The 15,859-nt window shown below is 34.7% G+C and overlaps 2 protein-coding genes across 3 annotated transcripts; one reads left to right on the top strand and one right to left on the bottom strand.

The window, feature by feature from the left end:
• Positions 1-1,242: 1,242 nt before the first annotated feature.
• On the bottom strand, positions 1,243-5,423 carry LOC103932138. Of its 2 annotated transcripts, none has more exons than XM_009341683.3 (3): positions 5,038-5,423; positions 2,848-3,599; positions 1,243-2,092 (listed from the first exon to the last, which is right to left on the bottom strand). In XM_009341683.3, exons 1-3 carry the CDS (start codon positions 5,323-5,325, stop codon positions 1,555-1,557), a joined length of 1,578 nt encoding a protein of 525 aa, XP_009339958.1. In that variant the 5' UTR covers positions 5,326-5,423; the 3' UTR covers positions 1,243-1,554. The 2 variants fall into 2 exon arrangements, with proteins under 2 accessions (XP_009339958.1, XP_048426975.1); XM_048571018.1 differs by having other exon boundaries at positions 1,940-2,103.
• Positions 5,424-10,574: 5,151 nt separating this feature from the next.
• Positions 10,575-11,132, top strand: LOC103932148. The gene has a single exon (XM_009341695.1). The coding sequence runs from the start codon at positions 10,575-10,577 to the stop codon at positions 11,130-11,132; it is 558 nt and encodes a 185-aa protein (XP_009339970.1).
• The last annotated feature ends 4,727 nt before the right edge of the window (positions 11,133-15,859 follow it).

Raw genomic sequence — 15,859 nt, forward strand, 5'->3', positions numbered from 1 at the left:
TTTTATTTTTTAGTGTAGATGTAGTACTTAAACAACAAATGTGTTTTAATGTTTTGAAGTAATATTTATGTGGCAATGTGTGGTATGTGCAAATTTAAGAAAAATATATATTTTTCTTAACGTATCATAACGGGTCGGGTTACTTTACCCATTAGGTAAAGTGACCCGACCTATTAAGGACTCATTAAGATAACGGGTGTGACACGACATGACTCGTTAAGATAACAGGTGTTGCACGAAAACAACAGACACGACCCGTTTGCCAGGCCTACCTCCCACACAAAAGAAGAGTCATTATATCAATGTATACTATAATTGCATTTTTTCGGTTCGTCTAATGGAAAGCTAGCAAAGGTTTGAAACTCCAAATTCTAGTTCGAACTCTTTGTATCGTTTGTCTCAATGGTCAAAAGTATGCTATTGTCTCATGTGGTATCGAGACAACATATAAAATTCAATTAGTCTGTCATCAATGTGTAATGAAATATCTCATATATTAGCAAGTGTGTATGTATAATATAAATTGCATTTAAAAAAGTAAGAAAAACTAACGAAAATTGCTTCAGAACTTTGAGTTTTAATCAAAATGACAAAAAGGTGTTGTAAGTGAATAATACCAGAAATGACTTTTTAGAGTAAAAATGTAGTTTTTCGTTAAAGTGAATAGTACCAGAAGTGTTTCGTTAAAACTCCCCTTAAAATACTTTAGATTCACCTATTAAATTCTTTGAATTCGTAACAATTTAATCAATGCATGGATGAATCTACTCTAGAATTTCCTAGGAAGGAAAACCGCTAAGATTGATGAATAGCTAGCAAAGAACCAGTGGTCATGATTGTTTTAATTTGGATGAAGTGGACTTTAGAGTACCTGGAATTCGATCTAAATAATGAAATGCGCTTGCGAATCTGCAATAGCGCAGACTATTATGTCTAATCAAAATTTAACCGGATAATACTACAGTCTAATAATATTTTACTTTACTTTCAAATTAGAGGTATAGATTTAAATTTCATAAATAAATAACGAATTTAATACAAATTTTTATTACTCCCATTCTTAATTTATATATCGTTGTATAAAGAGAATAAAAAAAAAATAAAAAAAAAACCCCAAAACTCTTTAACGGTTGGGAGTAAGTTTTTTTGTTTTTGGTCTGTCTTGAAAACATAGGCATACCTAGAAGTGAACGGTAAGGAACCTTTGACCATATAATATAAGCTATACGACTGCATTAACAATTCTATTAAAGAGAGCTTAAATAAACTCCATCAAGTAATTAAAGAGGTTATATCTATTACAAAAATGAACAGTTGCGATTATAACAATAATCAACAGGTAACCTTTGAAATTGTTGCTCTAAAATCTGTGGAAACCCTCAAAATAAACCATTGAGTGTGTTACTAACAAATAACAAAATGTGGTATGACAAACATTCTAGTTGTTAACTTAAAAAAGATTTCATGAGCATCCGATCTTTACCCAAGCATGCAAATTTTCTGCACTTGATTTGGTTTACATGAAGACAATTAACAAAATTCAGCTTCTGCTTTCTACATCCCTATTCTCTCAGATTTGAGAACGTTATTTTGATCGGAAAGCAGGGACTTCTCATCATTATCATCCAAGTCAATGACCTCCTCTAATCCATATTCGATGTCAATTTCGCTTTTTTCATTTCCATTCAGTATTTTTGATTCCGAAACATGAACTTCAGAGTATTCTCCTCGTGAAGGGGAACAATTCGTTTCCAGCTGCTGCATTTCGGATTCTGCTAATGCTTGCATTCTAGCCCGGTCTCTGTCTCTGGGGTATGTGCAGTAAAGGAAGGAGTAGATAAAAACGCAGAGTGTCATCGGAATGCCCATTGCTGTGTAGAGTGCCTTGGCAAGTGATGCAGCATTTTCTCTATCTGTTTCAACTTCTACAGAATCTGATGATCCTTTAGGAACTGGCTTAAAACCATAAACGTGCTGCGCCAAAAGTCCTACTATCGGGGGAGCAAATGATGATAGGATGGACTCGAATGATTGATCCAGAGCATATATGCTGGTACGAGACCTCTCAGGGACTATCTCGGCAAATATGGGACTGTGAACCAGCTTGCACATTGAAAGGAGTTCCAAGAAAGTGTAAGTATCTGAACTTTTGTGACCAGTAATTTAGTTTTTGACTGCACGAGGATCACTTGAAAACATGACCATGCAGCATTGGAATGTAACTCTAGTCAATATGACTTATCAACCCTAACTCTTCGGCACTGTTCATGCAAAAAGAGCGTGAAGGATGTGTTTTTTACTTTACAGATCATGCATATATTTCTGTCAATGCAAGAATGTCCATATCTGATAAAGCCTATGAAACTCAAGAGAGTTTTTGAAAATTTAATAGTAAAATTTATCAATAACTCAAAGAGTGTACCTATGAAACTAGTTAAAATACATATTGATGTAAACAAACTAATAAGGCTAACGAAATGAGTTGAGAAGATTTGAATGGAACTCTAAAATGCTGAACAATTGTCACCAACTCAAGAGAGTTAGCAAATTTGAATTTGACATGAAGGACCTCCCCAACCTAATTAAAAAAACAAATTCCAATGGAAGTTTCTAATGAGCAAGACTCGAAGAAAGTTGGATCGACTCCTCTTATAATCTTATTGTTTTGTGAACAAGAACACATCTGAATAAACTGGTCACTAGAAATAGAAACCAAATTCAATCTTCAATGCAATTTTACTATTCTCATCCCCACCACGGCATGGGGAAAATGTAAGAAAAGAAAATTCTGTCATGGTAACTCTAAAGCCAAGGAAAAAAGGGACACAGTGGGTCAAGGATACATACTTGTTAGTTGCTGGAGCATTCCAGGAAGTAAACCATCCCATGATGAACAAGACCAGCCCATGTGAGAATCCTGTTGTTGGGTCATCAGGCAACACCAGTAGCAAAATAGCAGCAAAAGGAATGGCTGAACCGGCACTTATCTGTGAAAGAACTATCCTCCCAGCATTGGGAAAGGGTTTTGCAAGGGTATCCCCCATGATTCCTCCAAAGAGACTTCCAAGTGATCCACCAATAATAAATATGGTCCAAAGAACTGCCGTTTCCTTGTGCGAGAAACCAATAAGTTCTAACCACAAAGGAGCAAATGACAAACCTGACCAGGGGAATGATCCAAAGACACCCTGAGCAATGAGAATTTGAAAAGATGGGATTCTAATAACTGACTTTGCTTCTTTAACCAGATCTTTCATTTGTGATGAAAAAGGCTTATGTGGAATTATATCTTTAGCTCTACCGCTGCTCTCTATGTAGTGCGGATCATTGGCAAAAAGGAGAACCAATATACCGACTAAGACACTAATGAGACCAACCAAATGGAATGCAATTCTCCAACCAGGTATGCCCATGAACGAAGTGGACGCTATTAGTACAGAACAAAGACCGCCAATTATGGAGCCAATGTTTCCTGTTAGTTGTAACCATCCAAATGCTGTACCACGGTTGCTCTCATCAGTTGAATCGGCAACAAGAGACTGAATAGCAGGAGTGACAATGGCAAGTCCAATTCCATTTAAACCTCTTGAAACAGCCACCTAATTGACCAAATCAGACAACTTAGTGTTGAATTGTAATCTTGCAATCCAACAAAACAATAGCTTTCACGTGCTGAAAGTTTTGAGTGATTCAAAACGTTGCAGTTCTGAATTACACCTTACAAACTTATTGGACAGTTTTTTAGCTTATTTAATTGTGGTTAGTTTAAGATTCATTATCTCGTATCAAGAGCTATGAGCTTCATGTTGAAACATGAACTGATCTCTTCCCCAAACCTCCCATCTCCAAAGGTGCAGCACCCTAGATTAGCTTCATACTTATGAAGAAAGTATACAGAATGAGATTTGGCAGTCATAGGCGAGCAAAAGTAGGATTTTGCTATAAGATAAATAAATGGTAAGACACAGCTGGATTTTCAGACATTATCATAATACATACTGCTGACTTAAAACAGCGAGAGAAGACAAGAGAAGAGAAGAGAAACCAAATAAATCACAACTTCAACATTATGTTTATATTCTCTGTTCATCTACAACGGGTGAATTGGCAGTATAAAAAAATAAAATAAACTCTCATAAGAACAACACAAAGTCAATTTTATAATCAAACCCTTATCTACTATATTTAACAATCTAAATAATTAGCCTTAAATCTTTACTTTTTGATATCAAAGCTAAGATACAATAACCTTAATTTCTAAACATCTGTCTATTCCTGAAATAAGTATAGTTTTCTTTTTGTATCCTTGACCATTTTTGGTAAGTTAATAAGCACATTTTCAAACTTGGTAAGGCCGATCTACTTTTTCTTCGAAATTTACAGCATTAGCAATGATCTTGCTAATGAACCATACGATTAAAATGATGATGGACTTGAAAACAATCCATGACAGGCTCATCAAACGATTTTCTTCTTCAATGGCATTGGCGTTCATTCAGATTATTGCTTTCACTTACTTACCTTCAGTGTACTACTTCTGTTTGCTTGTACATCATATTATTTATCCTACGTGATTACTACATCAATGTCCTTGATTTCCTCAAAACTGTTCTAATTGTAAAACAAAGTCAAGAAACCTCATTTGTAAAACAGGATATCCATCACACAGTACGCTCCGGTATGACTTACATTGAACAGGACCTGAAAATCAGCTGCCTTAAATGATTTTCTCCACACTTACAAAATGTGGAAACATAGTTTCCCTAAAATAATATATGGCAACACATGCAACGGCATTCCCCATTTCCAATTCAAGCAACAAGTCAAAGCAAAACACAGAGCCAATTCAAAACATGGGTTGTCTTAGATCTATGCATACAAACATAATGTCTAATAACGAACCGCCAAAGATGACAAAAGTAACTATTCCATCTCACAATATATTCATATTTGAAGGAAAAAGAACACCCTTTTAGTTCGTCGCTTGTATATAAAAATTTAAAAAATAAAAACAATGACAGAGAGGGAGAAGGAGACCTGAAGGAAAGTGGAAGAGAAGCCAACAAGGAAGGTGGCAGCAGCCCAAAGAAAGGCGCCAAGAGCAATGACACGGGCTCGGTTGTGACGCATGGCGAGGTAAGCAGCGAGTGGGTAGCAGGAAGATTGAACGATGGATCTAAACAGAGTAAGCGACCCCAACCCAGTCGGGTCGGTGTGGAGAGTCGCCCCAACTTCTTTGTACACCCCTGGCAGCAATGACTCATCGGCTCTCTGCATAATACTTGCCAGATTTACTAACAACAATGTCACCGACTCTGCGTTCATTGTCGCACTTCTGTTCGGTCTGAAAACGGATCGCTCTGCTCTGCTCAGCTCAGTTCTCCGACCAAACAGAGAAGTGGGACCAAATCGGAGGTTTTATGTTTGAGACAAAGGAGAAGGTTTCGTTGACCAAGGGTAGATTTAGATTGGAAATCAATTACGTCCAATGTGGGACCTAGTATCCAAGATCTTACACGTGTATGGTCGGGATTAACGATTGAATGTGGTACCAAGTCAACAAGATTCCGCCTGGCATGTGGCCTTAGCATTAAGTGATATGAACATTTTTTATCACTTCCAAATGAGATGTCAAATATAATATCTCAAAAATTGATATGGCAATTTTAATCGTTAAATCCAATAATTGTGGATAACCATCTGAATGGAACGAATTTGGATATGGAAGTTTGGGTATATTTTGGATATGGGGAAAAATGTTTATATTATTTAGTTATGGTTTTGGATATGGTTATAGGAATCTAAACCGTATTTGTAACCGAATCCGACCCGAATAGTAAACAATATAATTTATATATAATAGAATAGAATAATATTTATATGTGTATGTGTATGTGTATGTGTATGTGTGTGTGTATATATATGTGACATTCCACATCGCCTAGAGTACATTAACTATTAAAAAAATAATCAAAATTAATTGTAGTTTTTATTGTATTGGTTGTTAATGGGATCCATGTATTAAAAATTCAATTAAATATATTTGACTCCTTCTTTGTTTGCTGTAAAAAAAAGGTAGCTAAAAAGTAAAGAGTCAAATGACTTACATGCCACATCATAAATGGCATTTCTATTGGAGAACACCTAAATGTCTTTTAATCCTATTTGACATATTTGACATCTCATTTAGAGATGGTCTTAGACGTCAGATTTTATTTTCTAAACTGTTAAACCCTTTATTTTTAATATCATACATTTCATTTTTATACTATTAAGATGATCTTTAATTATTGGCTTAAAACTTAGAATTTAGGTTTTAAACGAGTCCAATCATTCTCCAATGATTGGGCCTAAAATAAATATTGGATTAAAATCCAAATTGGTTAAAACCCAAAATTTGGGCAAATTTAGCCCATAATTTATGCCAAGGTTAAAAGGCTAGCCCACAAAAATTTAGAATTTAAACTAACTCAATTATTCTTCAATGGTTGGATATCTAAAATAAGTTTTGAGTTAAAACCTAAAATTTGGGCAATTATAAATTTTTGCGTACGTTAAATCCTATGTTTAAATCTAATGATAAAAAAATAAAAAAATAAAAACATCTAACGGCCCAAAATTAAATTCAACTGTTAAAACAATTAAAAAATATTTAAATCAAAATTCATCCAAAAACTCTATAAATTCATGTTTTATGGGGTCAGTTTTGTGAATTTTCAACTTTTCTCAAAATCTGAATATTTTTTAGGTTAAAATGTTCATAAAACTAAATTATGATAATCTACATAAATTTTATTTTGAAAAAAAAAATTAACAAAAAAAAAATAGCTTAAATTCATACTTTAGTAATTTTGAGATAAAATTTTAACCTAGAGCTATTGGAGCAAAAATAAAAATAAAAAAAAATAAAATAAAACAGTTTCTAAGTTAAAATCTAAATTTTATGAGTTAAATATTTTAGATTTTAACTCAAGAGTTGGAGATGATCTAAATAATATGAATATGGTTTGCACACATTTTTTTTTTTCATCTTCTGCCCTTTTTTGTACCACTAAGTGCTAAGAGATATAGTTTTGTGCACAATGATAAGGTGCAATTCATTACCTTTGTTTATGCTTATCCTCAGAAACATTAACAAGCTAATCTCTGGGATCAAATTTTAGCTCATACACCATCAAAGCATCCTTGGTGTTTAATTGGAGACTTCAATAATATTGTGGATTCCACTGAATAGCTTGTGGGCTGCTCTAATACTACTACCTACATGAATAACTTCATTAATTTTCTAAATAGGGTGACTTGATTTCCCTAACTGCCTCCAGTGTTCCCTATACTTGGACCAATGTTCATAGTGACAACACTAGGATTTATGAGAGACTTGATCATGGTGTTGCTAATCCTTGGGAGTTCCATGACTTTTCTTTACATAATTTTCCTATCTTAGGATCGGATCATAGTCCCATCTTACTTATGAATAATGTAAACCCTATTAGAAAAGGCTTTATTCCTTCAAGTTTGAAGTTATGTGGTTACGTCATCCTAATTTTAGGAATTTTGTCAAAAGTGCTTGGACTTGTACAAATACTTCAAGGCCACAAGAAAAGTTTGTTGCTTGTGCAGGGACTTTCAAGTGTTTTGCAAAGAAGTGGAACAAAGAGACCCTTGGTAATGTCAAAGATCGTAAGGATAAGCTTTTAACCTCTCTCTGTGATATTCAAAATAAAATTATGAGGGATCAAGATAATTCTATAAGCATGGAGGACGAGGTTAAATTTAGAAGTGAGCTTAACAGAGTTTTACAAGAAGATGAAATTATGTGGGCTAAAAAAGCTAAGGTTAAGTGGCTTCAATTGGGAGATAAAAATACTAAATATTTTCAAATGATGGCTTCTATTCGTAAGAAAATAAATAAAATAAAATCTATTAAAGATAGTAATGGTTTCTGGTGGAATTATGGGGAAGGTCTAGAGCAAGTTTTTGTGCAGGAATTTAAACTACGTTTTTCTTGTGATAGTTCCACTTCTTAGGAAACATTGGCTAATGGTTGATATCATAACTCCTTGCATTGATCATATGCATAATATGCAACTACTTGAATGTATTTCAGAGATAAGGAAGTTTGGGAAGCGGTGAATAGCATTGGTGCGTTAAAAGCACCCGGACCTGATGCTCATTGTGTTGCTTTTTACCAAGGCTGTTGGGAAGAGGTTAAAAATACTATTATTCCTATGATTAAAGATTTCTTTCAAAATAATTCAAGCCTAAGGTTTATTAATCACACAAATATTGCCTTAATCCCAAAAGTGGATAATCCTGAAACTGTGTCCAATTATGGACCCATTGGTCTTTGTAATGTTAGTTATAAAATTATAACAAAAATTATTATTAAAAGGCTTAAGCCTTTGCTTGACCTATGCATTTATGCTAATCAAGGTGTTTTTACTATGTGGCGTTCCATTCATGATAATATCTTAATTGCCCATGAGTTGTTTTCCAGCTTCAAGGTAAAGAAAGGCAAGACAGGGTCCATGGGTGTTAAATTGGACTTGGAAAAAGCCTATGACCTTTTAAATTGGGATTACATAAGGTATGTTCTAATTCGCTTTGGTTTTAATGAGAAATGGATCAACTTAATAATGGAATGCATTACATCAACTTCTTTCTCAATTTTAATTAATGGCTCTCCACATGGTTATTTCTATCCTAATCGTGGCATACGACATGGTGACCCCTTGTCACCTTACATTTTCATTTTATGTATGGAAACACTTATTAGACATTTTAATCATTTGGCTTCTACTCCTAAATCTCATGTGGAAATCCCATCATCCCCTAGGGGATTTAGAATTTCAAATCTAGTTTTTGCCCAAGCTACCCCTAAAGGGGCTAGAAATGTCCTTCAAATCCTTAAGATGTTTGCATCGGCTATAGGCCAACAGGTAAATTTTCATAAATCTTCTATTTATTTTTCGAATAATACTATCAACCAAGATAAGAAATATACTGTGAATATCTTGAGCATTCAACATAAAACCACTATTGGGAAGTACTTAGGGATCCATAATATAGTTTTCTGGATGGATCCAGTTAACAAGATAGAATTAATTAAATGGGTGAAGCAAAAACTTGCCAGTTGGAAAGGGCAAACCCTTTCCAAGGCCGGGAGGCTAACTCTTATTAATTCTAGGGATGCCAAATCATGTAATGTCTTGTTTTAAGTGCCCCAGTAGGGTAACAACTAAAATTGATAAAGAATGCAAATATTTCTTTGGGGGGAGAAATACTAAACTCAGACCAATGGCCTAGAAGAAGATTTGTTCTCCAAAGAATCATGGTGCTTTAGGAATCAAACAGATTGAACATTTTAACAATGCTTGTTTAGCCAAATTAGGTTGGAAAGTTTTAACCAACAAAGAAAATTGGTGGACTAAAATAGTCAAACGTAAATACTTATGTAAGTCCGATTTTTTAAATTCGAAGATTAAACAAAACTACTCACTTGCTTGGAAATGCATTCTTTTTAATAGAAACATCATTCATGAAGGATTGAGATGGATTGTGGGTAATGGTGAAGACATACTATTCTGGACCCATCAATGGATTCTTCCTTACCCCTTTTTTCATTTAATACCTATGAATGATGGGAATAATATTGATTGGAATCTTAAGGTAAGCAACTTTATAGTTCATAATAATTGGGGTAGCATTAAATTAGCTATTGTAGTTGATGATGACATCATTAGAAAAATTTGTCACATTCCTCTCCCTCTACAGGAGTCAAAAGACAAGTTAATTTGGGGTTTAACCAATAATGGGAACCTTTTCATTAAGTCTGCTACCTGGCTACAAAATCGGAACGATCCCTCTAGTAATCGCCTTACATTGTTAAAGAAAATGTGGAAGCTAACTATTCCTCCTAAAGTTAAAATGTTTGCTTGGCTTATGATTCAGGAAAGGTTGCAAACCAGAAAACACTTAAGTTGTTTTGTTAAAAATATTGATAAGTTATGTCCGTTATGTAATACAGCCAAAGAAGATGAATGTCATCTCTTTTGTAATTGTGTTTTTGCTACTAAAGTTTAGAGCTCAACTTTTGGTAGTTTTAGGGGGTGTATTTAATTTGGATTTTGAAGAATTTTAATTCTTTTAATGAATCTAGGAGTATTCAATCAGGATTTTAAATGATTCTCTGAAATTCAATATGTATTCAAACAAAATTTTAAGATAGTTTATTAAAATCCTTGTAAATCCAGAGGTATTTAATTAGAATTTTAAAGAAGTTTATAACATTTCAGGTGTATTCAATTAGAATTAGAATTTAAAGAATTTGGAAAAGTTGAGGAATTAGAGGGAATTTGAGAGATTTTGTAGTATATTTTAAGTATCCATAAATCTCACCTCTCCCTATGAGATTTCGAGGGAATTGAATCAAAATTTTACATAGAATATCTACAAATTAGTTAAACTCCATAAAAATCCATGGATTTATAAATCCATTTAAATCTCCCAAATTCTCAATTTAATACACCCCTAATAATGGTAACATAAGTACTAATGATAATTTTTTTGATTGGATGGAATGCTTAAGTTCTAATGACAAAGACGGCATTTCTGATCTTAGTAAAGTAATTCTGAACTGCTGGCAAATCTGGATAGAAAGAAATAACTTGGTGTTCAGAAGTGTGCCCCTGGTCCTGGCGCGTTGTGTTTCTATCTCCCGTAGTGTTGGTTTGGCTTTTCTCAAGGCTAATGGGAAATGTGACCCCAATGAGGCTTTACCTATCTCTTCCTTTATTAAATGGCATCCTCTTGACCGACATGATGTGATTAAACTCAATTTTGATGGTTCAGTTTCGAACAGCCGTGCTGCTGCTGCCTTTGTGCTTCGTAACAGTAATTCACAGGTTATTGGGGAAGGGGCTCTTAACCTTGATGGCGTTACTATTTCAGTAGCAGAAGAGATGTGTTTGCGAGAATGGCTCCAGTGTGGTAGGCACAAGGGTTTCACCAAAGTGATGGTGGAAGGGGACTCTAAACTCATCATTGAAGCTGTGCAGGGTCACTGGGGGATTCCTTGGAGAGTCAACTCTATAATCAATGATATTTCTATCCTGGCTCAGTCTGTTAGTTAAGTTGACTGGTAGCACATTTTAAGGGAAGCAAACTTTGTTGCGGATGCTTTAGCTCACCATGGTCTCTCCCTCTCGAATCCTCATTATTGGGATTTTTGTTTACCTGTTGTTTCTCTTCATGCCTTTAATTTTGATTGTATTGGAAACGATTGTACTAGAGGTTTCGTGTTTTAATAAATTTCTTTGCATAAATATACATATATATATATATATATATATTGAACAAATCAAAAGAAAAACAAGAGGCAGAATTAAGAGACATGTGCAAGAGGTGAAAAATATTGTGTGGAAATCCCTACCCAAGATGAGTGCTGTAATGCTCTTATTTTCCTATTAGGCTACATTTGGTACGCAGAAATTGTGGATACAAATTTCGTTCAAGGTAGAATTGATGAAACCCCACCTACAAAACAAGAAACACAGTTAGCCTAATTAACGAACATCAAGAAAAAAGGGGAGGGTATCAGCCAAAAGACCTCTGATGCCTAAGTCAAAGAATAGGTTAAGAGAAACTAATATAACAAGTGGTTATTACCGATTTTTCTGAGTTTTTATAGGAGTGAACCCTCGCAAGCAACTAGGAGAAGATGTCGTATGCCATACTAGGTAGACTGTTATGTTTTGCTAGTGTGATGCAAACCAATTTTTGCAAGCAGCTACTTAAAGTCTTGTTGGAGACTTTTGGAAGGTAACTGCACCGTAGCGCTGGACACCCAATGAAGACTTTGAAGGGTCAACTTCCTACAATCCTGGGCCAGGTATGGCACGGGTGGGAAGATAGGGTTATTATGGGTCCAAAGGTCACCTTGATATGTAACTGACCCGAAGGCCAATTCCTTTAGAGCATATAGATGTTAGGCTCTTTGTGGTATACCATGTGGTCTACTCTCGACGTCAAGGGTAAAACCGTCATATTAAGTTAAAAGTCAAAGTGTTCTTGTTATTGAATGTGATTAATTTATGTCTGCGTAGAAATGAGTTTACATGGGGATCAAAAATGAAATTTTTCATTCCTACGTTTGGTAATGATAGGGAAGTGACAAGGAAATATCAATTTTTCGGATAGAATAGACATTTTAATTACAAGGAAATGTCATTTTAATTGTTCATTGGCAACGTCGGTATGGTTTTCAAGTATGGGCATTCAAACCACGGAGTTTAGTAGATTGAATGTGCAAGAATGGCTAATTCAGTTGGCTCACGTTTCATCCACTCCAACTTTTGAGCTGAGTCCCATGATTCTTTGGATGATCTGAAAGGTACGAAGTGAGTTTTTTTTTTTTGGGGGGAAAAGATCCCAGTTACCATTGTGTGATGTGAAGGGATGACTCTGGGAATATAAAAAATGGCATTTTCCATCGGTCTAACAGCAGGTAAAAACCAAATAAAGGTGGAAGAAACCTAAGGATGGATGGATTAAATTTAATTTCGATGGAGAATGGGAAGAGAGGACAAAATGCTCGAGTGGGGGTGGTAGTTAGTAGCTAGGAGGGCATCTTTGTAATGGCATTCGCAGGTCCTTGTTTGGTCGTGTCTTCTGCATTATGTGTATAGTTGATTGCATCAAGAAATGTTGCAATTGTTGCCCAACAGTTAGGCTTGAGTGGGAAGTAGTGCATGTTTGAAGGAGATTCAGTTGTCATCATTGCTGCTGTGAATGGTTAAGGAGAGGATTGCTCTCCACTCACTCCTATTATCAATGATGTTCATGTTTTGATTAATGATTTTTCTCAAATAAAGTTTTACCATGTTAAAAGAGAGGCTAATCAAGTTGCTCATAGACTTGCTCGCACTGGAATGGGTTGTTCTTTGGAGTTGGTGTGGCATGAAGAAATTTCGGATTTAAATGCGGATGTACTAGTTGAATATGTTTCCTATTAATTGTATCCATTTAATTTTCTTGTGAGGATAGCTAACTTTAGTAGTTTATTTGGGATGGTCTTTTTCTATTCGATAGGGTTGAAATCTCTGGCAAAGTTTTTATCAAGACCCATGTAAGTCTTAACCTTTCAGTATATGTGTTAATGCTATGAAATTGAGAAGAAAGAAATAGGTGGGAAGAGAGAGATTTAACAAAGAAATTGTAAACTTTGGATATTTCACACTAAGGTCAAATGACTAATACACTATGGTTTCTAGAAACCATTCTAACAACAATGACTATAATACCCTCTACCAATCTCTAATCACAACTAACTCAACCAATTACAAATTGACTAATGTCATCATCTTAGTATAGCTATTACTCCCCCTTCAAACTCAGTTAGGAATTTCCATGCTAAGATTGTAGAGTACCTGAGCCATCACCATGTTGCTGTTGTAGACACCTTCCAACAAGATTACGCTGCACAGAAATACTAATGACTGGAAAATCCCTTTAAAAAAGACTTGAACCATTGGTGTAGCCATGACGAAAGACATAAGTACAATCCACAAATCAAAACAAATGAATTCTTCTAGGCAGCAAGAGAATGATACTCTTGACAAATTATGTGGAACGAAAGAAAGGATGATACTTTCTTAACATCAAGAAAGAATGGCACTTTCTTGAAATCTTGTAATCTAACAAAATCACTGAATGAAACAATAGTTTCTCATTGGATTCATCCAAAAGCAAGAATAACCCCAGTTTTCAACATAAACCCATATATCTTCAAGAAACCGCCTATGAATTTCAAAAGCATAGAAACAAAACAAAATCGCCAGAAAACCACACCAAGAATGTAACACCAAACCACTTGATACTGTCGTTGAGGGATCCATACCAAGAGCTATATACGTTCATATATACTCCTTGATTGCAAGGATAATGATGAATATGGATGCCAAGAGGCCCAATGTAAATGCAAATGGTGCTGTAATTACAATTGCACAAAGTCATGCCAAGCAGATTTGCAAAAGCATTCCATTTTGAGCATATTTTGTTCATCACATACTACAAGACATATCCTACATAGTTACATAGTTGATTCTCCATAAACACCAAAAGTCTCAAGAATCATTGCTAGGAAATCACATATCGATTGCAGTAAATTTTCACTAAGTATTGCACCTCAGACATACCAAAATCCCTAACAAGCCCAGAGAAAAATGTGGAAGTGCAACAAAATACAAAATCGAGGGTTACGCAAATTGTTGGTCGTAGTGAGAAACAAATGTCACAAACATTTGGTGCCCACACAAAACTTAACTGCTCAATAAAGACTTCAAGCCCTCAAAATCAACAAACAATCGAAAACTTCAATATGATTCAGATCACAAAACTCACATTCAATTTCACCAAGATTCAAGATATAAAAGAAAACTAAACCAATTGAAGAAGAAGCCTAAATAATAATGATGAAAAAGCAATAAGTCATGGGTGAAGCAAATCGTTGAACACCAAATGTGCGAAAATACCACCGATATCTGAATCGATTGCAACAAGCAGAAGAAAAAAAAAATCAGACGATCCCAAAACAATCCATATCAAGTCGCAGCATTTCAAGAAGAGATGCACTCGAAACGAAACTTCAACACCCAATTTGACCAACCCACCAAAGATCAAACATCATCAGAGTAGCGGAATAAAGCCTAGGATCGGAAACGGGGATGAGCCTTTTTCAGCGATGATACCATCTTAAACTTTCAGTATATGTGTTGAAGCTATGAAATTGAGATAGGCGGAAAGACATGGATTTAAGAGAGAAATTGTAAACTTTGGATATTTCACACTACAGTTAAATGACTAATACACTACGGTTTTATAGAAACCATTTTTACAACAATGACTATAATACCCTCTAACAATCTCTAATCACAACTAACTACAATCATAACTAACTCAACCAATTACAAGTTAAAAAATGTCATCATCTTAGTATAGCTATTAGTAAGCACACTACCCTCTCATTGTACGTTTTCTTTCATCTTGATGAATGTCGTATTTTTATCTAAAAAGTTATAGGTAGATGGAGCCCTCCCTGGACGAAATGAAATTTCAGGAAAATACCATGGAGCCCTGCCTAGACGTACGCTTTACATTTAGAAGATGGTCACTTGATTTTTTCTCCAATCTGTTCATGCATTAATTTACAGCAGTTTTTTTTCTCATGGAAATTTATTAAATTCTAGGAACGTATATGATCACCTTATCTTGTTTCCTTAATTTATTTTGATAGAAGTTTTGTTCTCATTGACCATGATTCTGCGTTAATAAAACACGAATTGACCAAGAAAATTTAGGCAATCAAGTTTCGTTTAAGAAAGAAGAGAAAAATTCTTACCTTCCTCAGCCACCACTCTCGTTTCAATCAAATCGATTGTTTATTAATATGATGAGCATCTTTTTCCTGGTCGGATTAATATTCAATTAGCTACTCCTCTAATATAAAATTAATTACTAGCATTGCCAGTCACTTTGCTATCTATGTTTTAATTAATTAAAACAGTCAAATAAACAATTTGATTAGCTGGCCAGTATAGACTGCCACCATATCTGCTTTTTATGAAGACGAAATATTCTTACACAAAAACCTATAGCTTGTGATTCATCCAGTTAAATCTAGCTTAGCATCGTAGTCAAACTAAAAACGAAATAATTACAGCACGAGGTTTTAATTGATTAAGTTTAGCCAATTAGTATTACAGTTTAGTAGTATTTTTTTTAATTTATAATTAAGAGATTTTAGGTTCAATTATTATCAAAAGTGAATTTGAATTGAGATTTAGCCTATTTCTCCATCCCC

This window comes from the organism of the source record quoted next, unplaced genomic scaffold, assembly GCF_019419815.1.
Source record: "Pyrus x bretschneideri cultivar Hongxiangsu unplaced genomic scaffold, Pyrus_bretschneideri_v1 Contig104, whole genome shotgun sequence".
Classification (NCBI taxonomy): Eukaryota; Viridiplantae; Streptophyta; class Magnoliopsida; order Rosales; family Rosaceae; genus Pyrus; species Pyrus x bretschneideri.